The sequence below is a fragment of the Schistocerca americana genome, chromosome 1 (assembly GCF_021461395.2).
Source record: "Schistocerca americana isolate TAMUIC-IGC-003095 chromosome 1, iqSchAmer2.1, whole genome shotgun sequence".
Taxonomy (NCBI): Eukaryota; Metazoa; Arthropoda; class Insecta; order Orthoptera; family Acrididae; genus Schistocerca; species Schistocerca americana.
In genome coordinates this window covers 129,506,885-129,531,308 of record NC_060119.1, presented here as the reverse complement: position 1 = coordinate 129,531,308, position 24,424 = coordinate 129,506,885, and the positions used below count along the sequence as shown (strand labels likewise).

Genomic DNA, 24,424 nt, shown 5'->3' with positions numbered 1-24,424 from the left:
ATATCACGTTGTTTATAAAATGTTTGTTATATTCCACTTGGTGCGAAAGTAATTCACAAAACTGTACTTGTTGAATGTAGTTTTCCAATTGCTGGTGTTGGTTAATGTGTTATTAGATGCACCCAGCATGAAAAGCATATTGATATGTATTCATCCTTTGTATACTCCATAAGGAAGCTGCCCCATATGAATTTGACAAGACCAGTTACAGTTTCATGAATTCCACTGTCTTGTGATAGGCTATTGTCATTTGACATGGTGGCCTGCTTACAAATGATGAGGACTACAGATTGGATGTCTAAAAAATAGAAAATGATTGTGACAAGAATTCAACCATAGTCTGATGGTGGACTTGGGTTTGATGTTCCAGCAGCCCACTCAGTGAGCTACAACAGCAGGTACGGTAGTGTGGGATGATACACATTCCCCTGTACATTCCAATGTGCTGCACAATGTGACAGTGTTACCATCTCCTCGTTTACCCAATATGATTTTGCTATATAAACTTATCTTCAATCTGGATGAGGAAATGCATACTGGTCTCCAAGTGTGGCATTTTTTCTTCACCCTGTATTTAATCAATCTGGCATGCAACACACCACTAATCCTGTATTCGAACATTACATGAAACATTACATGACTGTTTTTCTTCTGCACCAATTTACATTTTTCTACATTTAGGGCATTCTGCCATTCATAACACCAAATAGAAATTCTGCCTAAGTCATCTTTTATTCTTCCACAGCCAGTCAACCACAATACTTTCCCACGCACTACCATGCCATCAGCAAAGAGGTGCATTTTTCTGTTCACCTCAATCTATCCGGTTATTTATGTATATAGAGAACAAGAGCATTCGTATCACACTTCACTGGGCCATTCGCATATCAGGGAAGCTATTTAGTATGCTCAGACTTCTAACAGTCTGCAGGGGGCAATGCGTCAAACTCTTTCCAGAAATCTAGAGATTTGTAACCTGCCCATTGCTCTTAATCCATTGTTAGCAAGATATAATGTGAGATAATTACATGATGAGTTTCACAAGAGCTGTGCTTTCTAAACCTGTGCTAGTTTGTTGACAGCTTTTCTGATTTAGGTATACTTTAAATATGAATATTGTCAAGAAATCTGCAGCAAACTAATTAATGATATTGGTCCTTAATTCTGTGGGTCCATTCTTTTACCCTTCTTATATACAAGAGTCATTTGCACTGTTTTTCAGTCCTTGGGGACATTGTGCTAGATGAGAGATTGGTGATAAATGCAGACCAAGTAAGGGGCCAATCTCAGAGTAATCTTCGTAAATCCAAACTCAGATTCTATCTGGACGTGCTGACTTATTTTCAACTCTCAGTTGCTTCTCTATGCCCATGATGGTTCTTACCATAGTAACTGAAGTGAAGTGTCCACCATACAGCAGTCTGTGGGATGTTCAAACAATGGTATTTTTAACAATCGTCCTGTGTGAACGATTTCTTACATGAAAAATTTAAATCCTCATCTTTCCTTTTGCTGTCTTCTTTTGGCAAGCCAGATTGAGCAATGGATGATGGGATAGAAGTGTTCGATCTGTGTAGTGATTTTATGTAGGACCAGAATTTTCTTGGTTTCTCAGAAAGATATTTCATTAAGGTATGATGTTGGTAGTTGTAAGCTTCGCACACGAGTCCTTTTACACACACACACTTATTTCTAACTTTTGCCTGTTGTCATTTTCACATTTTGAGAGTGCAATGGCCTTTGCTTCCTCAGCTTTTTCCCAGTTTAATAAACCAGTCTAATAGACCATGGTGAGCCTCTTCCATGCTTAATACATCTATTTCTTCAGAGTGTAATTTACAATCAGTTTAAACTTTACTCATAATTCCTTCACGTCCACCATTCAGAAATAATGACAACTGCTTACCTGCTCATTCTAGCAGAAATACTCTCACAGCTTCCTCAATGGCTTTATGAACTTTATTAACCACTATCACAATGATGAAATGATAAGTAACCTGTGTGTCTCTACTGTCACTGTCAATAAGGTCAGGCCTGTTTGTAGCTACAAGGTCTAAAATATTTTCATTACATGTGGGTATCTAACCAGCTGTTGAAGACAGTTTTCAGAAAACTGTTCAAAACTGCTTCACAAAACTGACTGACTACACCATCTGCAATTAATCCATAGATTCAATAGGTAAAAATTGCCTCAAACTAATTTTGCACGCTCTGGGTATTTTCGCACCACTGAGTGTACCCTTACTTTAAATGATTCTAAAAACTGTCATGGTAAAATAGGATGGCTGGTGAAAACATCCAAGAACTAACTTTAGTTCCCACAGGCTTTTTACTCGTGTCTAGATAACTTCACCATCAGACTCAATTTCAAACTTGATAGACAATATTTTTGTCAGCTGCAATGAACACTCCTTCCACCAACCCCCCACCCCCTTGCCATCTAATCACTCTTTTTGATACACATTCCATGCCATAATTAATATTTCAGAGCTTTCTACTCTGGATTTCTGCCAGCTCTCTGTTCTGAGAATAATTTGACTGCAACAACTTTCCTGAAAGGAAGTAAATTCTGCTTCTTAAATACAAATACTTCACAATTTAGTGTTAAAATTTTGACTACTACAATGTCTTTACATTATATGCAGTCTAATTTCACTCTGAATACTGACTGGTGAGTGTTTGGAGGATGTCAATATACTGCCTAGCTTAAAAAAAAAAACCTATGCTCCCTGCAAGTACCCTGCTATCCAAGTAGCTGCTTTCTTTGTGTAGTGTACACCTGAACTGTGACTATGAGTTCTACAGTTATCCAACCCATAATGTAGGTCCAGAAAGCTGCAAAGACATTCACACAATCCGTGGAGCCTTTGGTCAGACTCTCCTGTCAGCTCCAAAACAAATGATCCCGACCAAATCTGGGTATGACGCTGAAAACTGAGTTCTGTTTGCAACCTAGACTACAATGCTGAAAACTGAGTTGCACCCTATGAGCAAGGCCAACAGCCTTCTATTTACTATCAAAACCAGTCTTGATCACAATTTATTTGGTCTGAAGATGGCCACAGTAGTGGTCGAAACTGGTCACCGTAATAAATAAATTGTGATCAAGACCGTTTTTGATAGTAAATATTTGTAACATATTGATGACTGTCACTCCGATAATGTATTCAAAAGTAACCAGTAGTCTTCACTATTTCTGCCAGTCACCTGTATGAACTGAGGATGATCTCATATCCCAAGTGACAGAAGTCATTGGTGTTGAAGAGAGCCACAACTTGTGGACAACAGTACCCTGCATCCTCAATAGCTGCTGTTAGGATCTCCTCCACACCTTGGATGAGACCCCAATACAGAAATTTCGAGAATGCATTGCATTTTGCTATTTCCCTTATCGGCTCTGTAACAAGCCTAACATTGGAGTTGGGGGAAAAAAATAACACCTGTCCCCATGTGCCTGCTCGGACTCTGCTGTATGAGTGGCCACCTGTCCACTCACAGGGTGACTGGATGAGGCCAGACCCGCCTCCTCCTTCATTCTCCACCACAAGTGGTGCAAGTGCATTCCAGCCAGCCTGCCAGTCACTTTGTAGTGATGCAGCTCCCCTACACTGTACACACTGCAGAAGAGCCCATGAGCTAAATAAGTAATTACTGAGGTGTCCCAAGTGATGTAACAGATCCTCCACAACCACAACAACTTTAGGCATCAGGTTGAAGACAGCTGACTGGCCGAAACAGACTTTGGCTGTTTGGAGCTGCAGCCAACTCCTCCTGTATCCACTTGCTCTATCTACCCTCATGCTATTAACTTAAGAATTAATTATAAAAGCACATGCAGAAAGCAAAATATGTAACATATTACTCTCCAAATGTGTCACCAATGGAGGCCAGCACCATACTGAGCCATTTAGCTGCTGTTCAAAAGAAATGACAACTGCACTGTAAATTGCATGCATCTGTACTTTACAGTTACTAAAACTGTAGGTTACAACTTTTTAAATGCAAAAATAGGCAAGGCATTTAAGAATTAAACTATGAAAGCAACCAAGGAGAGCTAAATAAGTAACTATCCAATTACATAAAATAAGAAAGTATCCCATTTGGACCTAGTGATTTATTTGTTTCAACTCTTTCAGTTGCTTACTATGAACTCCCCACAGCAGTCCATCTGACAGGCAAATGATGGTATCTGCATAATCCTCCTGCATGAATGATTTCTTAAAGGGGAAATTTAAAACTTCAGCTTTCCTTTTGCTGTCTCCTACTGCCAAACCAGACTGGTCAATGGGTGATTTGATGTAGGACCATAATTTTCTCAGTTTCTTGGCAAGATATTTCATTGAAATGTGACACATCAATCTTTTAATAAATACATAAATTTCTACCAACTTTGGCAGCCAAATTTCCAGGTTCATTTTTGAACTAAGTGTTCATGTGAGGGGGCAGAGAGAAGGTAACAGTTTATTAAAGTTGTAATGGATGATGAAGTGATTCTTGTAATTGCTAATGTACAGTTTTAACAATATTTTTGTTAATCAGTAACAAATTACTTGGCAGAACTTGTAAACAGAGATTACATTTTCATGAGACTGTCAATATATGAGCCACGGGTATGGCTGGATCTGAGTGCAGACTTAAAGGAATGTGTGGCAAATTATATTAACTTAACTTTATTTTTGTAGAAAGCTATAATGTACCAGATGACTTAATACTTACAGATTACGATTTCCTAGGCATCGTGCAGTGGTGAGCACAGAAGATTCACTCACTAGCACACCGGCACAAAGCCATTTGCTGTCACTTAGATTACCATACCCTAGTACTGCCTGAAACAGCAAAGACATTTCTTTCAACGAAGATTTTTAAAAGTTATGGTATAAGAAAAATATTGTGATAATGACCTGACAAGGATGTCTGCATTCACATAAAATGTAAGAGTATGTACTAAAAACAATAAATCTTTAAATAATAGTGACAATAATTACAAATTTAATGTTCCAAGCATACTCACTAGGTAGGGAAATAGGCCTGGTACTGCCACATTCTTGCCAGGAGTCATTTCAATTGGTGGGCACTCATTCACTGTAGCTAGTTGTGCACTCTTCTCACATTCTGCATAAACAAAAACAAGACAAAAATGCTAAGGACTGAAGTTGTTTGTTTTTTTCTACTGAGCTACTTCATAATTGAACTGATGATATGCTGTTTGTTACACTGTTTTATAGCTTTGCCCACTGTTTTTGCCAGCCTCAGTTCTAAAGAATTCTGCAGTTTAAGGCTTATTCACATCATATCTGTCAGTAATCACTTATGATTTAGTAACTACTGATAGTAACCCACAAAATTATCCTACAATTAATCACATTGTACTTAATTATTTTTGGGTCAGGTATTCAAAATCCTTTTACTATACATTGCAACAACATTGACAAAACATACCTCAACACACATGGAATTTTTGAGGCTCATTCATGACGATATCACAATGAAACTGCTTGTTTCATGTTACAGTCTGGGAAGAAGAAGAAGAAGAAGAAGAAGAAGAAGAAAAAAGATGAATTTTAATGGAATAATCGCCTTTGTAAAGAGACCTCAGACATCTTTACGGAAGTGCAGTGGATTGCTTTGTGAAGGTCTTTTGATCGAGTTTTCTTAATGCTAATCATTGTGCTTGAGAGGCAACACCCTCACTCCTCTGCGCCCCCCCCCCCCCCCCCCCCCACACACACACACACATATTGAGGGACGAAACTGTCAATTATACGCTACCTCTGTAATGAAAATAAATTTGCATTAATCTTCCAATTCTGTGTGTAAATAAGCAAGCATTTCTCTGTGTAGAAGGCACTAAGTGATATGGTTTATATTTTCTAGGTGTTTTTGGAAGGGCAACAACAACATTTTATTGAAAAAAGTGTTGGGATAAAGACATATGGCAACCCAAAACTATGTTCTGTATCAGATAGTGCTGACAACAGACAATAGTCTCTTTCAGATTATTGTCCTACTGAATTCAAACTGGGTCAAATATTCCATTGTTTTCAACTTCTGGGTTACATTTGTTATGAACAAGTAAGAAAATTTTAGAATTTCTTTAGATTTCAGTACTTTTTATATGTTTTCACAATGCTTACAACACTTTCACTGAGCCTGGAACTATTTTTACAGAATTCGTTATAGTTAAACATAATGAGTTACATACTAAGAAAACTTCAGAATAAATTCCACATAAATCTGCCTTCGAGCAGAATTTTAAAAAATCAATGTTTTACTGGATTCTGAAGTCTCCAAATCAAGCCAATCACTTCATTTAAAACCAAAGGAACAAGATCAGCCCATGGGAATGTTGGGGCAGACTGGTATCTCAGAACAGTTTTCATTAGAAAATAATATTCACTGCTAAATTAATGCATGAAAGAGCAGCGATATAAGTCAGATTTTAGTTGCTTCACAGTTAGGAAAAACACGAGCAATATGCAATATAATGATCTGAACAGAATTATTCTAGATTGGGTGTAAAACAGCTATTAAATTCATTAGTGTAACTGTACCATTGACATGGACTGATTTGTATTTTTTATATCTTACGTTAGCTAAAAAGAGGGTTCTCTCAACAGCTGAAGCAGAGAGAGAAAGAGAGAGAGAGAGAGAGCGAGAGAGGGGTGTGCCCTAATACCCAGAATGAATATTTAAATCGATAACCTCTAATTATGTTCATACATAACTATTTTTGAAGTTGAAATTCCACTCAAAATGGATTTTCTGAAATGTTTACCAACATTTTCAAGAGAAAAATTATTAGAAAAGAAAGAACCTATTGCATATTCCAATTACTAACTTCAACAGAAGAACTGAGATAGGGAAAGCTCAGTTTTAGTTAGATGAGAATGAAGTTCACATTCAATTTAATGCAAATAAAATTAGCAAAGTTATTTCTTGAGGTCTGTATAGCGATTCTATGAGAGGGTGTTATTTATTTTTCCACTGCGATTTCTAGGAACATGTTCACTTCGATAACCTGTCTGTAGTTTTACAGATTGATGAATGTTAGAAGATGATCAAATTATTCTTATTAGCCGTAAGCTCTGTTAAGTACTTCAAGCAAAATAACTGCATAAAAGAAATGGAAATGTTACAGTGCAGACACATACCTTGCCTGCTTTTGATGCCAACACCAGTGGCAGGTGCTGGGGATGTGGCGCTGGGACAGCAGACAAGACCTTTGGCAACACATGCCTCAGCAGAGGATGCTGACGGACAGTCACTGGCAGCACGACACAGACCACCAGAACCATCGGGCAGCTGACACACCAAGTCTGCAACACAATCACATGCCAAAATACTACCAAGACAAGTATGACAGGCACCAACACAAATAGCAATCCTAAATGCATGTTCTCCTCCAGAGAAAGGAATTAGAGATTCTGCTATGACAGATTTAACTCAACATTGGAAATAAGTCTGATATTCCATCTTATCAAGAGTGTCAGGTAATGAAACAATTTTATTACACTTTAAATAAAAATGTTTTTCTTATATTTGCTGTAAGTTCCTACTAAGGTAAAGCTGCCCCGATCTGAAAATGAACATATCAGTGCTTTGTTAGGCATGGCCATAATGCCCTTGCACCTCTCCAACCTTTTAACTGACTTACCAACCAGTTATAGGAGGACCTACAGTTTAATATTGACTGTACAACATGAAGCAACACTGTTTCTTTAATCTAGGTAACGCAATTTACTTTGCTGGCAGCTATCTAGTAGCCTTGTGTTCAGCTCACCCTTGCCAATGGATGGTGGCTGTATAACTGGTGAAGTAAGAAAATAATGCATATTCACTCACTCAGTTACTCATGCAAACAAATATTACACAAAATATATTTCCTTACCACCTCCTCACTCATCCACTTTTAGATGACCTCCTCATCTCCTTTCTCCCTGCACAGGATGGCAACAATGATACTGTTATGATGCTTTACTGTCACCAATATACCACCCCACTAGAATGAGATTTTCACTCTGCAGCAGAGTGTGCACTGCTGTGAAACTTCATAGCAGATTAAAACTGTGTTCCGGACCGAGACTAACTCGGGACCTTTGCCGCAAGTGCTCTACCAACTGAGCTACCCAATCACAACTCACGCCCCATCCTCACAGCTTTACTTCTGTCAGTACCTTGTCTCATACCTTCCAAACCCCATAGAAGCTCTCCTGCGAACCTTGCAGAACTAGAATTACTGGAAGAAAGGATAGCCACAGCCTAGGGGATGTTTCGAGAATGAGATTGTCACTCTGCAATGGAGTGTGTGCGCTGATATGAAACTTCCTGGCTGTGCCAGACCGAGACTTTAACTCAGGACCTTTGCCTTTCATTGGCAAGTGCTCTACCTTCTTCCTTCTTCCATGAGTGCTAGTTCTGCAAAGTTCACGGACAGCTTCTGTGAGGTTTGGAAGGTAAGAGACGAGGTACTGGCAGAAGTAAAGCTGTGAAGATGGGGTATGAGTCGTGCTTGGGTAGAGCACATGCCCGCGAAAGACAAAGGTCCTGAGTTCGAGTCTTGGTCCAGCACACGGTTTTAATCTGCCAGGAAGTTTCATACCACCCTGCTATTTTCCAGCCTAATTCTCAATTCTAATCCAGCTGGCTGCCTTAAAAAATAGCTAAAGCAATCAATCAGCATTTACACTTGCTCTCAAACACAATGAAGCAGTTTCCTGACATTTGCAGGCCAACATCCAACACATAGGTAGTTTATTTCTCTCCTGAAAAAAGTCATTAAAACAATGACCAAGTTGAAGGAGTCATCTTCCTGTATAAAAATTATTATATTTTTAGACAATATGTTCCACTGATGTGTTATGGACATAAAATTTTACTGTATGTAGCTTCGTAATCCCCAAGGGGGATAAATTAACTAACTGCTAAATAATGAAATAAAGTGTTTGTTTCAAAATAAAACCATGTTAGAGGAAAATTACTTCCTCGAAGAAATTTACAATGGCTGTGGAAATGTACATGAACAAAGAATGGTGACTAACCTCAAGAATCCAGCTTATCACTATCATTTACAATAATAGCAACAATATTTTTAACAGGACATTATTTACAACTTTTTATGTATTTATTAAAATCAAAGACTGAAGCATGAGCTCAGCTGGACAACAGCATACTACCTGATTGAAATACTGGGTCTGAGTAGTTTTTATGGTTACAGTTATGTTTACAGACCGAACTGGAGTAGTTTAACCATAATATTTGTAGCTCAGGATCTAAGCTACATAGTGAAAAAATGATACTAAAATCAGTACATAATTATTTATTCATTGTGTTAATCTTAATGGTCTTTTATACTACAATTTCATTTTGTTCTCAGGATATCAAACATAGACAAAATAATTTTATCTATGAAGTAAAATAATCAACAGATGTCAACTACTGACACTGTAAACAGGAATAATGTATGCATCAAAGTGTAATAACCTAACAATAAAGAAACTAAATTTTGACAGAGCAACCTAGAAAAAACAAAAAGGATCCATGGTGTTGCACAGAACTCTGTGCTAAAGCTCATCCACGCTGCTGATGTAGGGCTGTACCAGGGCCTTTTTGATCATTTCCCCGGCCATTGCATGCCCACCTGGAGCACCGTGGGAGGTACAGCACAGTGTTTTCCAACACATTCACATAATGTCTGTTCCTCCAGTTTTGAGCAGACCATGATGTCCCACACCAGACTGACTTGCAGCTGCTAAACCCGAAATCAAGGCTATGCTTCAGGATGGCATCATTGGCATTTGAGCAGACCATAGTCCTCTCCTCCTAGTGCTGTAGGAGGATGCAGTTTGGTGCCCTCAATGGTTTTATCCCCCCCCCCCCCCCCTGTTAAATAACCAGTCTCCAACTTCTACCATTTTAACCGTTTCTTCAGTGGCACTTTCATGTTTAGCATCCTTGACTGCATGAAAGCATTAACACAAATACTAATCACCACGGAGAACATGCTGAAGACAGTCATCACCATGCCCTTTGGCCTAAGAAATGCTGCGTGGACATAGTAGCAATTCATTGACAGTGTGCTATGTGACCTACCTTTTTGCTTTGCCTATCTAGCTGTGATATAGAATGACGTGACAAAAATCATGGGATAGCAACATGCACATATACAGATGGCAGTAGTATTGCATACACAAGGTATAAAACGGCAGTGCATTGGTGGAGCTGTCATTTGTACTCGGGTGATTCATGTGGAAAGGTTTCCGGCACGTTTATGGCCACACAATAGGTATTAACAGACTTTGAATGTGAACTAGACAAATGGTATCTTCCATTTTGGAAATCGTTAGGGAAATAAGTATTCTGAGATCCACAGTGTCAAGAGTGCACTGAGAACACTAAATTTCAAGCATTTTCTCTCACCACAGACAATGCAGTAGCTGACAGCGTTCACTTAAGGACCTAGAGCAGTGGTGTTTGCATAGCATTGTCAGTGCTAACAGACAAGCAACAGTGCACGAAATAACTGAGGAATCTATGTGGGACATATGAGGAACATATCCATTAGGACAGTGCAGCAAAATTTGGGGTTAATAGGCTATGACTATGTGTGTCTTTGCTAACAGCATGGCATCACCTGCAGCACCTCTCCCGAGCTTGTGACCATATCAGGTGGCCTGGAAAACTGAGGCCTAGTCAGATGGTTCTTGATTTCATTGGTAAGAGCTGATGGTAGGGTCTGAGTGTGGCGCAGACCTCATGGAATGGACTGGGTCCTGTTATGTTCAACTATTTTGAGGCTATTTGCTACCAGTCATGAACTTCGTGTTACTGAACAATGATGGAATTTTTAATGATGGCAGTGTACCATTTCACCAGGCAAAGTTGTTTGTGATTGGTTTTAAGAACATTTTGGACAATTTGAGCGAACAGTTTGGTCACCCAGATCACTCAACATGAAACACATCAAACATTTATGGGACATAATCGGGAGGTCAGTTTGTGTACAAAATTCATCACCAGCACTGTTTTCAAAAGTATGGATGCCTATACTGACAGCTTGGCTCAATATTTCGGCACGGGATTTCCAATGACTTGTTGAGTGCATGACATTTCAAGTTGCTGTGCCATGTCACGCAAAAGGAGGTCCGACACAATATTAGGAGGTACCCCATGACTTGTCATCTAAGTGTATTCACAGTTTCTTCTTCACCATAGCAACACTGTGACTATCTGACAGCAGTGTTTCAATGGCTCGGTGATTTTGTGTTTGTCATTAATCCCTACAAATGCATCTTTGGTGTCTCCCAGAGAACATTCTTGGGCCACTAGATCTATGCGGAAAGCATCACTCCCCTCCCTGAGAAAATTCAGTCTATTCGGAAATTCAACACCTGCAAACACTCTGAGAACTCCACCGGTTCCTTAGAAAACCGATGGCATAGTCATACCATCGGTGATAAGTTTATTGTGTTGAAATCATATTTTGCAATAGGCACAATCTGTAAGAATTACAAAATTATTAGTTTTTCACACGAAATAATGCCTAAGGTTTACTCATGTTTTCTCGGGCGTCTTGAGAATAAAAAAGAAAAAATTCCACATATATTTTCATGGGGCACTCTAAGCAGTTGGTTTTAATACATTTCAGGCATATGTATGCTGTAATTCTGTTCGATCTGTAGGGACAATAACGAAGAAAGAGAGAATACCAGAAAGAGGCTACACCGCGACCAGAGAAGCAAATTTAACAACACACTGCCATGTTTTGGGAAGTCAACAGACGGGCGTTTTACATGATCGTACGTGTGAAAATTACGAAATTATAAACAGACACAATATTACCTTTGAGTATAGAGCACTATTACTTTATATAATCGCCTCTCGGCTGTGTCAGTTGCCTTATAAATACTTAATACCAGTTCATCAATAAAACAGCGCTCACTTGAAATACGAAATATTTGTTATTGCTTCTGTGTGTGCAGTTATACCTTGCGCAAACGTTAGGCATGATTTCGAAACGAAATTCGGCAACTGCGTATCTTACAAGCTCGCACACGAACCACCTCGCTTTCAGAACAACCACTTTAGAAAATATGCGGCTAATAGCGCAACGTGGCACGCAGGAAGCGCCAATTTAATGTGCCGCGTCCTCTGTGTATAGTCTGCCTCTTCGATAAACACAGATATTTATCTATTCTTGCTTGTCGCTTGTTTCTCTTTTTGCTGGATCACCATCTCTTTGCTCTTCGCCCAAAATATCTGAAAGATTTTCTGAGTTCTTCCGGCAAGATTGCAATCTGGAGCTCTCTCTTCGTATGTCACCTAAGCTCATTCCTACACTCTTCATGAACTCATATATTGACGTCGTACCTCTATGTAGATACAGGAGTTGAACAAAATTACGGAAACGACTGCGAGAAATGCATGCTTGAACTCAAATTCAGTTCTGTCCTGCACGTTGCGCTGTTGTATTTGACCACGAACTGCACCTGAGCAGTGAACTCAGTACGTTGCCAAGTGTAAATCGTGGTCAGAACAGTTTTCTGAGTAGTCTTGATTTCATCGTGTAAACTAAGTGAAGTCAAACGAGGGCAAATTGTTGGTGCTTGGGTAATTTCCAAGACTGACTGCCTATTGAAGTCGCGGGGTCCAAACGATACTTATCGATCGTGCGATTTTAAATCGATCACGCGACTCTGGTGGCGGGCGTTATGAGTATGTTTACGGCGGTCACTACAGCAATGACAAAAGAAGACCGTTATCTTAATACTTGTAATTACAAAGGCGATGACTTACCTGCTCGTCGTTGGTGTTGTCGTCATGTGAAAGTCCATGTGATGTGTACGCTACGAGAACAATTCCCTTTTTGCCATTAATTTGGGGAGGTAAGTAATTTACAGCGACTAAAAGAACGACGGAAAACAGATAAAAATGACGACCATAACGCCCGCCACCAGAGTCGCGTGATCGATTTACAATCGCGCGTTCGATATGTATCGTTTGGACCCCGTTACTTCGATAGGCAATCATTCTTGGAAATTACCGTTTCTTGTCTAGTGGGTGCTAGCGTAACCAAGGTAACCAAAGTATTTTGTGCTCCAAGAGGCACCTCATACAGGCAAAACCACAATGTGGACGAAAGTGTGTACTGAGTGATCGTGAAGGACTGTCACTGGAGAGGACTGTGACGAAAAATAAGACGACGACTGCTGCAAAAGTCAGTGCAGAACGAATGTCGCACTTTTGAATCCTAACAACAACAGAACATCACGGAGGGAGCTCCATAAACAGGAAATTGTAGGCGATTTGGAATTAAGAAAAACACTCACCAGTACTGCAGATGCCCATAACAGGAAAACGTGGTGCCTAAGCCATACAAACTGGACTATGAAGTAATGGAAGAAACTCATCTGGTGGGATGAGCTGCTTCACACTGTTTCCAACTTCTTGTCGACTGCCCCTGTTCACTCAGCTCACATTGTTCACAACTGGTTTTGTGACCACGAGGATGTACTGTCGCATCTTACCTGGCCAGCAGATCATATTATTGAGCCTTTGTGATCTCCTGTGGTGAGATGTATGCGCCATCGCTTTCCACCTCCATCACCGTTACCTGGAGTTGCCACTATGTTGCAGGAAGGGTGGTATAATATTCCCTTGAAAGCAAAACAGGACATTTATCCATTCCGAGACAACGGGAAGCCGCTTTGAATGCCAACAGCTTTTTTAGACCGTATTAGGCATAGAAATATGTCGCGGTTTTGGTATTTCCGTATTTTTGTCAATCCTCTGCACATAACAGACATTTGCGCAGCTCATTCATATTGGAAGGTAAAATACTGCCAGTGACCGGTTACCTGAATACTTACTGCACTTCATGTCTAGAGCGTCTACACCACATTTTGTGCCATTACGCAAACGCAATTTCTGGTCTGTTGCTTTCTTCATCAGTATACGCAAGGTGGTGGAGTGAACGAAGCACTATAACTGGCTTAGATTTTTTGGAACAATATGCAATTATGGAAGTTCCTTACTAAAACCATAAATACTGGAAACTGCTTCTTTCTTTTGTCAACTTGTTTTTCACATGAAATTGTATTTGAAGTTTATTCTCAGGTATCATGAGAATAAAAAGGAAAAAAATTACAAACTTTCTACGTAAATTTTCATGGAGCAGTAAACAGTTGGTTCGTCACATTTCACGTACTTGTATGCTGTCATTTTGTTCCATTTTAGAGTTCCAACGATGTCAACTTGTTTTTGAGCAGTTGCTTAGCAATTCAGAGGAGGAAGACCAATTATTTGCTTTGATATATAAGAAACTATCAGCCTCGATTGCGGTAATGAAACCAACCAGCCCAAATAATTGAGCCTTCTTCAGAGGATATACCTGAATCTATAATTTGTCTAACACTGGTATCGCTGAGGCAGACAAGAATCCCCACCAACGACAAGATCCATGGTACATGGAGCAGGCATTATGCACTCAATTATCGCACTTGAGGTAAGGGTGGTCTACCGCTTGTCAGGCAACGCACGTGAATCTTTTAAACTAGCTTGGTTTTTTGGTTTCATTACCGCAATCGAGGCTGATAAGTTCTTATGTATTAGACTATCACGATTGCGGACTGTGCTGCAATGTTGAAAGTACAAATTTTTTTTTGATATTATTGTTTGTTCCACATATATGCCCTACAATTGGAAAGGCAAATCACAGATTGTGTTGGCTTTTGGATCTTTTCTGTTCCTCAGACAATGTTCTTCCATCACTGTCTTTCCCCTCAGATATAAGCATTATATAAATGAGGTATGTGCATCTGTGAGGCACATGACTTATGCCGTATTTAGCAGGTTTCTTGTGTATAAACATTTTAACTTGGGATATGCCCTAAATGAGATGAGATTCAAATCCTGCATGATCCCCATGGAACATACCTTCTGACACAAAAAGATGATAATGTTGGGCACCGTTGTTGCAAGATCATTTCTGTTCCTTTGTTTGCAAGTAGATGCATTGTCAAATCTGAGACTCACCAGTAAAACTTATCATTCTTGGGTCACGGTTGTACGAAAAATTGGACGTCCAGTACATTCAGCTGCAAAGAATGATGCCTAGTTTTCGCGTCCAGGCTTTAAAGTGGAACACAGAACAATCAAACCTGTCAATGCCCAAACTTCAGCCATGTCTGTAACTTTATAGTTGGAGGAGGAAGGATTCTGGAGTTTATTCTTTACGAGTTGCAGTTTTGGGTTGGTATATAAATGGTCTCATCCAAAATTTTAGAGCTGAAAAAATAAACGTCATATTTCTTCTTGGTCTGGACCATTACCTAACCGACTGGCAGGGCCTAACCACAAAGAATCTATTATTTATTATATTTTTGTGTAGCATCTCAGTAGTACAACTGGGCACTAACTCCAAGTGAAAGTTCTCTTCAGATCCCCTATTCTGAAGCAGTCATCGTCGGCCGGAGTGGCCAGCGGTTCTAGGCGCTACAGTCTGGAGGCGAGCGACCGCTACGGTCGCAGGTTCGAATCCTGCCTCGGGCATGGACGTGTGTGATGTCCTTAGGTTAGTTAGGTTTAAGTAGTTCTAAGTTCTAGGGGACTGATGACCTCAGAAGTTAAGTGGCATAGTGTTCAGAGCCATTTTTTGAAGCAGTCATCACCACCTCGTTCATTCTCGGAGAAGACAAGATCACTCTAATCTACTTCGGATGCATGGTGTCGGAATCTGATATGTGATCTTCTCCCAGGACTTAAAGAATCGTCTAAATGATAGCCATCATCGCTCTCGTCTTTTTGTCCTAAATCCAGCTGCACCCAGCATCTGCTTCTTTGTAACACGTGAGGTATCCTTCTACAATGACGGTTGGGGTTGTTTGGAGGAGACCAGATAGCGAGGTCATCGGTCTCATCGGATTAGGGAAGGACGGGGGAGGAAGCCGGCCGTGCTCTTTCAAGGGGACCATCCCAGAATTTGCCTGCAACGATTTAGGGAAATCGCGGAAAACCTAAATCAGTATGGCCGGACGCGGTATTGAACCGTCGGCCTCCCGAATGTAAATCCAGTGTGCTAGCCACTGAGCCAGCTCGCTCGGCCCACAATGACGTCCACACAATAATAAGTTCAACTCATAAAGGAAGCATAGCTGAAATACCGGACCAAATTAACAATGCACGTGTGTTCAATATATGTTGAGAAATTTTATACCCAGCTACGAAACGTCACCAAACAAGGGCTCCAAATAAAACCTACCACCTAGTCTCCTGCGGAATAATTTCTCTGAAACAGTGGAAACAGTGCAGGAATATCCGTCTTACCAGGTGAGCGTTACAGAACAAACGTTACATCATTATTTTGATTAAATGTATATGCATTGGTTTGTGATTTGTCCAGATACCGTACTAAAAGATATTTAGTTACTTGATGACGCATATGAAAATAATATAGAAATTAAAGTGCAGGTGCTGGTAACAAAATCACAAAGACAAACTACTTTCTTGGTTCTGATTCAGCAACCATGGTAAGTGGGCCAGTCTGGTATCAGAGTCTAATACGTACAGTTACGACATTCTTTGGTGCAAAAGTTAATCCCGTTTGATAGCTGCAGTGTCACCAGCGTTCCAAGCGTCAAGAAAGCACATACTCCCATGCGTCATACGAATAATGTTCGTTTTTCATTATTTTCTGCTTAATTAGCAAAACAGTTGTTATATTTTAGTGTTACAGTCAGTAGTAAAGTGCCACAAGACACGAATTATCGTGAAACGTGTAGAAACAGCTCAATCTCTCTGACTCAGTGACGTAAGCTACAACATTTTTGAGAAGAAATACTTTCGAATATGTGTATATTTGCGGCTTACTCCGCTGAAAGCAAGAGAATGTAAACACATGATTCATCCATGAGGAGCACACATTTCTGGTGTTGTCTGCCGTTATTGTCATAGGCACTGTCTAACAGTAAAAATAAAAAAATAAAAAGTGTGGAGCATAATGATTCGACCGATCTTAGTCTTCACTTGACTTTGTATTAGACGAATATGTTTGCAAGTGTAATTACTTTTGCTTCAAAAGTGAATACATGAGATTTTTGCTGCATTTTGATAGGAATTTTTTCTTCTCTTGACGATTTATTATCACGTCTGTGTCGGTTTCCCTTTTGCTACGAGTGTGATGGCTTATTTGGTGCGTCAAATAATGCAGCTATTTCATTCCATATAGGTTTCCCACATTCCACATTTACTTACTTGGCGGGAAGTATAGCGAACAAAACACTGCTTTGGTGGCTAGATAAATGACGTTTTCCTGCAACGGGTCAGGTGTTTACTAGCAATTTTTTTGTTCTTAAAGGAAAACGACATTATTCAGTAAATACCTGTACTTTAGTAGAGAATAGTAAATAAAATGTCCTGTAATGTAGCATTTCGTACCTCCCAGGGTCCTTTTGTGTGTGTGTGTGTGTGTGTGTGTGTGTGTGTGTGTGTGTGTGTGTGTGTGGGTGGTTGGTTTGAGGTTTTCGGGCGCTAAACAGCATGGTCATCAGCGCCCAAACGCATAGAAACAGTAACACATGCGGTGAAGCGACGAAGACGGACAGCGAACAAGGAGAACCGCTAAAAGACACAGACCTGACGCAGTTCCAAATCCTCACATACAGAGGCAAAACAAGAGGAGAAGAAACGCACTAAAAAGGAAAGAAAACACAAGGAAAAGAGAACAGAAATCGAAGTGAAACAAGTAGGTAATCGTGACTGACGGACCTCTTACCTAAAACCTGGGTGAGCCAGTCACCCAGCAGCACATTAGGAAACTTAAAGAATGACAAATGTGACGTCTTTTCTCGGATACTGTCGATTTTTATGGCACTAAATACAATCCATATTGTAAAAGACTATGTTACAAATCAAAATAAACGTTGGTATTTGCACTCATCCAATATCTTATTCAGAAGTGTCGCTTGCTAGCCGCTTGGGGTGTTGCTGTCGCTGTGGGCAACAAAAACAGAGGGAGTGTTGCGACCGTTGTTAGACTGTGTTGGTACTGTCTCCAGTGCAGTGAATCGATTACGATCATCTCTGCACATTATCAACAGCCCACGTGCGTTGCTGAGACCGCCTAGGTGACGTGTCGTTAGCATTCGAAGATGATGATGATGATTCCATGTCACCAGCGGCGATGCTCTCTAGCAGCCTCGACCGGTAGCCAGGTGCCTCAGCCCCAGTGACTTAAGACGGCTATTCTGAGTGTCAGCGTGTATTTAACGGTGCCGCAGTGAGATCGCACGTCTGAAAAATGCGTGGTCATCATTATGATTGTTATCGCCACAAGACTGTCAGGTGTGGACTGTGGTAGCCAAGTTCGGCAGACGTCCACCTTCAGAGGTTACCTGTTATTAACTACAGTATATATCCGTTTACCCGGCATCATTTGATGATTTGTGTGATACGACTGATGTCTAGTGGAGCGAAATAACTTCTGGTCGCGCAGGATGTACCCGACCACGTGTGCAGTGATTTGATGCCTTTTACTGTCATCACAGCATTTTGACAGTTGATGATTGGTACAGGTTTTGGGAGAAGTCACTGACATGCACACAAAACTGAGCATCTTATGTGTTCGATGCATCTGCATGTTAATACGAGGGTCATTCAATAATTAAAGAGACAAATTGGTCTGGGGGAAAAACTGTTAGCAGGGCAAGTTTGGAACTTTTATGGCTTTAAGATGGCATCACTGGGATGAGCCCCGATCAGCTGATATATCAACAATGTTTCGTTTATAACTTCAAAAATACAGTTCTAGATGGCGAGTCCGCATAAAACGTCCACATTAGTCGAACAACATTCTGTTATTCGTTTTTTACTTGCAGAAGGCGAGAAACCAGTGAATATATACTGAATATATACTGTAGAATGTATAAAGTTTATGGTGAAGGTTGTATGAATCGTGCAAACTTTTACAAGTGGGTATAGCAGTTCAAAAATGGTCGCGATTCAGTGACTGACGAACACCGCTCTCGCCGACCAGTTACGTTTCAACTCCCTCACTTGAAAGTCGAATTGATGACGTTATTCGTGCCGACCGCCGTGTGACTGTGGAAATGATAGTTGATAAGGTTCGAGTTGGTACTGGTACAGTTCATAATATTATCTGTAACGGGCTAAAGTACCGCAAAACATGTGCAAGATGGGTCCCAAAGGAGTTGACGCGACTACACAAGGAAACAAGGTTGAGAGTGAAGGAATGTTATGAAAGAGAAGGTGAGAAGTTCCTCAACAAAATTTTAACTTGTGATGAAACTTGGGTTCACTATTGTGAGCCAGAATCAAAAAGACAAAGCATGGAGGGGAAGCACACCAACTCACCTCTCAAGAAAGAATTCAAAACCCAAGCATCAACAGGAAAAACCCATGTTGACGGTGTTCTGGGATGCTGAAGATCCAGTTTTTTGCTGTTATCTCGAAGAGCAACGTACAATGAACAGCCAGTACTACTCGGATTTGCTTTTAAACAAGGTGAAGCCAGCCATGAGAGATAGATGTCGTGGATCTTAAAGGAGAGATGTGATTCTCCAACAAGACAACGCACGTCGTCATATTGCTCAACTAACCCGTGGAACCGTCAACAAAATGGGCTGGGAACTACTTCCTCATCCCTCTTACAGTCCTGATTTAGCACCGAGTGATTTCCATTTGTTTGGTGCACTGAAGGAGGAATTACGTGAGAAGAGGTTCCAGGACACCGAGGACGTGAAAAAGTTTGTGGGAAACTGGTTCAAACATCAAGATAAAGAGTTCTTTGCAGCCGGAATAAAAAAGTTTGTAGCCCGTTGGAAAAAAAGCATAAATGTTCAAGGGGATTATATTGAAAAGTAGAAAAAGTATTGTTTTGTGAAAATAACAGCTTTTTTCTCCAGACCAATTTGTCTCTTTAATTATTGAATGACCCTCTGAGTATAACTAAAGGTTAATGCCTTAGCAGATCCAGATTCTACTAGATAAAATTGTTTAGATTTTTTAAAAATGGCTGTTTTTTAAATTCATCATGACTTTTCTTGCAAGTGCCTATAAGGCATTACCATTTAATGTAGACAGTGTATTGCAAAGTCACTTGTTGTTACGCTACCTGTTGTGCTAATAAAGAAAAGAAAGGTTTATAAAACTGTTCCATAGCCTGAGCTATCAGTTTTGTTATAAGTGCTCTCGTCATTTCTGCTACAGAACTAGAATGGTTTTGATACATTAATGTTTTAAGCTATTGGTTTAAAGCTTCAGTTCAATGCTGATTTGAAGAGAGAATTAAAATGGAATAACCTTTGTGGTTGGGTAATTACTCTGTTTTTAGAGATATAGTATCAGGATTGTTTTGCTTAATGTTCGCTTACATTAAAAACTTTACGTTCTGACTATTTTACAGTGTACTTACCTTTTCTCTCTTTTAGTTGTCTTATCGAACTGTATCCAACCATTTGATCAGTTGTGTCCATGAGCATAGGTGAAGACGGAACTGTCTTCCAAACTGCTATGACGATAGTCTTTTATAATTACTAAATTCAATATTGTGTTAGACTTCATATTAAGGTCTTTGATGTTACGCTTACTAATTTCAAGTTTTCAAGATAGCTTGGCCAAGTTGGTTTAACTGGTGTAAATGATTAATGTTTAACGATCATTGCTATTACTTGTCAACTTTACAAAATCAATAAGTGAAACAAAGGTTTGTGAAATTTGTTTTAAATTAATTTTTTGGTGGCTTGGTCGCTTGTGTTTACCCAAAACGTCGCTAGCAGTTTCAGTAGTGTTTATCTGTAGCCACCACAGATGCACCAAATCATAGTACAAGCCGACTTTTCAATATTGCTTAGCTCGTAATCGTGTCACGCCAGCCCAGGTGCCTTCGTGAATACCTCAACACAAGGAACGAAGAGGGAAGTCTACAAGGAAGCATATCAGGCTTCGAGATGAGTTCACGGAAACAGAAGCATCGGACAGGGTAGTTAAGTATCATATAGCTCTGTAGCATCGTTCCAAGAATCGTATGGCTGCCTTCGCGTTAAGGAAAGGTGGCCCCGTTTATCGCGAGCATGTTCCCAGTTCTTGCGTCATCGGTAAAGAGCGACCCACGTACCGGAGCGGGGAATCCCGAAACCAACGGCGAGGCACTGACGCACTAATACGCACATTTAAGTCTCCCACTGGGACTTACGACAAATTCTCGCTAATATTGTGTCATACCACTCTTCGAACAGCGAAATACTAAATAGTATTTAACTTCGTGAGAATGTTCAGCAATTTAATAGAAACCAGTGAACCTTAAAAGTATGAACATTATTTGTCACGTCGCAGTCGAGCGAAGCTACTACGACGTGAACAAATGGGCGACGGAGAACATTTGACGAAAAAGAGGATGTGGTTTGTCTTCTGAATGAACATAACCAAACAAACAGTACTGTTCTTGTTTTTTTGCATTAATTATTTAGCAATATGCATGGTCGTACGCGGAAATTTATTCAGAGGAGGAAGGTGGCAAGACTAAAATTGCCACTTTACTAATTAACTCACGGGTGCAAAACGACTCCTAACACACTTCCACCTGTAGATAAATGTGGCAGAGCTGTGAGAACGTTAGAACTCCGTTCTGCCACCCTTAGCGGATTGATTACGTTGTTCTACTTAAGGGCCAACTGGCTCATTTTTTCTTTTCTATGGGTTCCTTTACCTGTCGCCGCAACCCACATATCTGTCGTCATCGATTCTATCTTTCGATGCTTTGCCCTCTGTTTCTGACCGAGCGAGGTGGCGCAGTGGTTAGCACACTGGACTCGCATTCGGGAGGACGACGGTTCAATCCCGCGTCCCGCCATCCTGATTTAGGTTTTCCGTGATTTCCCTAAGTCGCTCCAGGTAAATGTCGGGATGGTTCCATCCCAAGGGCACGGCCGACTTCCTTCCCCATCCTTCCCTGATCCGATGAGACCAATGACCTCGCTGTCTGGTCTCCTCCCCCAAAACAACCGAACCAACCTACTGTTTCTGTTTTTCTCGTGGCTTCCTTTACCAGAGTAACCAATAAACATTCGCTCTTCCTCTTCTTCCCTGAGGACAGTACATAAACATTATCTTCCTTCTGTCATTCACATAGTATGAAAATTCCAGGCGAGCTTCCGTTGTTCTACCATACCTGTGATGCTTTCTCAAGATTACCTCATGTCCGCCTAGTTTCATTTTTTACGTGGTCTAGGTGAGATATCCTACACGGTCTCCTGAGATAGTTCATTTCTACAACTCTCACTCTGTTTTTATTTTTTCCAGTAAGCTCCCAGCACTCCCGACTATAAGTAGTTGTAGTTGCTACAGTACTTCTATAGTTAATCTTCTTTACTTTCCAACTTATCTTAGAAGGCCATGACATAGGATTTCGCTTCTGGATTACTGGCTTCTCAGGGGTTACTCGTCGCTGTATTCCCCAATTACTTGTTCCATCTTCCGATAGGATGCTATCCAAATATTTAAATTTTTTCTTGCCTTTGTGTCCCTGTTCTGGCCATCTACTATTATGTTTCCTGCACTTTATCCACTGCCCAGGTATTCAGTCTTTTGAACATTTACTTTTAAGTCTCTCTTATAATATTGTTCTAATAATTCCCTTTGCATAAAACAGATGTCACCCTCTTCACTGGCCACGATTACCTGGTGATCTGCGAGGTACAAGGTGTACAAACATAGATCCTTTGCTGTCCGAACGCGCATTCTCGCACATTTCCTACTTCACAAGTGTAAGGCTTTCTGCACGTATATATTAAACGACGCAGGACACAAGCAGCACCCCTGCTTTATTGCTTTTGTAATTTTGGAAGGCTGCCTCATTATTTATGTTTTAATACTAATAGATAACTGCAAATTTTTAATAGATAACTGCAATTGTTTTTGTAAGAAGGGGAGGAGGGAATTCGTGCATATGTATCATACATATTGAAGATGCTAATTCTTACATCTACTTATTGAATGAAACTAGTCTCTCTGTGCGAGGAGGATCTGCGGAGTTTGGAAAAAAAATAAGGAACACTACAATCGCAACACAACATCATCGCTAATACGGTGTAGGAAAACCGTTGGCGTGCTAAACAGCATCCAGTCGTCTCGGAAAGAATAAATATAGGACCTATTTTGTTTTCAAGGGAATCTTCTACCCTAGATGATAATCTGAGCAGCCTCAGATTGTTTGCAGATGGCGCTGTAATTTACCGTGTAGCAAAACCCAGTTACAAAATGATCTAGAGAAAATTTCTGTATGGTGCGAAAAGTGGCAAATGGCACCAAACAAAGAAAAGTGCGAGATCATCCACATGGGTACTAAAAGAAATCCGATAAATTTTGGGTATACGATAAATCGCACAAATCTAAGGGCTGTAAATTCGACCAAATACCTAGGAATTACAATTACGAGCAACTTAAATTGGAAAGACCAAATAGATAATATTGTGGGGAAGGCGAAAAAAAGACTGCGCTTTGTTGGCAGAACACTTAGAACATGCGACAAATCCACTAAAGAGACAGTGTCCGTCCTCTGTTCGAATACTGCTACGCGGTGTGGGATCCTTACAGGGTAGGATTGACGGAGGACATCGAAAAGGTGCAAATAAGGACAGCTCGTTTCGTGTTGTCGCGCAATAGGGGTGAGAGAGTCACTGATATGATACGCGAGTTGGGGTGTCAGTCATAGAAACAAAGGCGGTTTTCTTTGTGGCGAGATCTATTTACGAATTCTCTTTCGAATGCGAAAATATTTTGTTGACACCCACCTACGTTGGTAGAAATGATCATCATAATAAAATAAGAGAAATCAGAGCTCGAACGGAGATTTAGGTGTTCCTTTTTCCCACGCGACATTCGAGAGTGGAATGGTAGAGAAGTAGTGTGAAGGTGGTTCGATGAACCTTCTGCCAGGCACTTAAGTTTGGATTGTAGAGTAACCGTGTAGCTGTAGATATAGCTGTAGATGTAGATGGTATACCATTCTGCCACGAAAACATTGGCAAGTTTAGGTAACGATGATTAAGGTGCATAGTGATTATGTACTCTGCTCTCCGAAGCAGATCACAAATAATATTGAGATCCGCTGACAGTGGTGGCCAGGGGAGATGCGAAAATTTATCCTCGTGTTCACAAAATCAGTCCTGGACGATGTGAGTTTTGTGAGCAGGCGCCCTGTCGTCTTGGAAAGCAGCGTCACCTTTGGGGAACAAACGTTGTACCTTGGGATGCATCTGACCAGCCAAAACTGTCTGTCTCTGGCACTAATGCTACCTTGAAAAATTAATCACCGATGTTTCACTCTTGGGAAGTAAACTGTGCCAGAGGTTGGAAACAGTGAAATGAGACTCATCCGACCAAATTACATTTTCCCATCTGCTCCACAGTCCAG

The 24,424-nt window shown here is 40.4% G+C and overlaps 1 protein-coding gene across 1 annotated transcript in view; it reads right to left on the bottom strand.

The window, feature by feature from the left end:
* LOC124550646 (serine protease snake-like) overlaps positions 1-24,424 on the bottom strand; it is an 80,027-nt gene that overhangs the window by 18,184 nt on the left and 37,419 nt on the right. The window contains exons 2-4 of the mRNA XM_047125373.1: positions 7,152-7,316; positions 5,012-5,112; positions 4,717-4,826 (exon numbers count right to left, since the gene is read on the bottom strand). Coding sequence (XP_046981329.1) covers positions 4,717-4,826; positions 5,012-5,112; positions 7,152-7,316 — 376 coding nt within the window. The remainder of the gene's footprint in view (positions 1-4,716; positions 4,827-5,011; positions 5,113-7,151; positions 7,317-24,424) is intronic.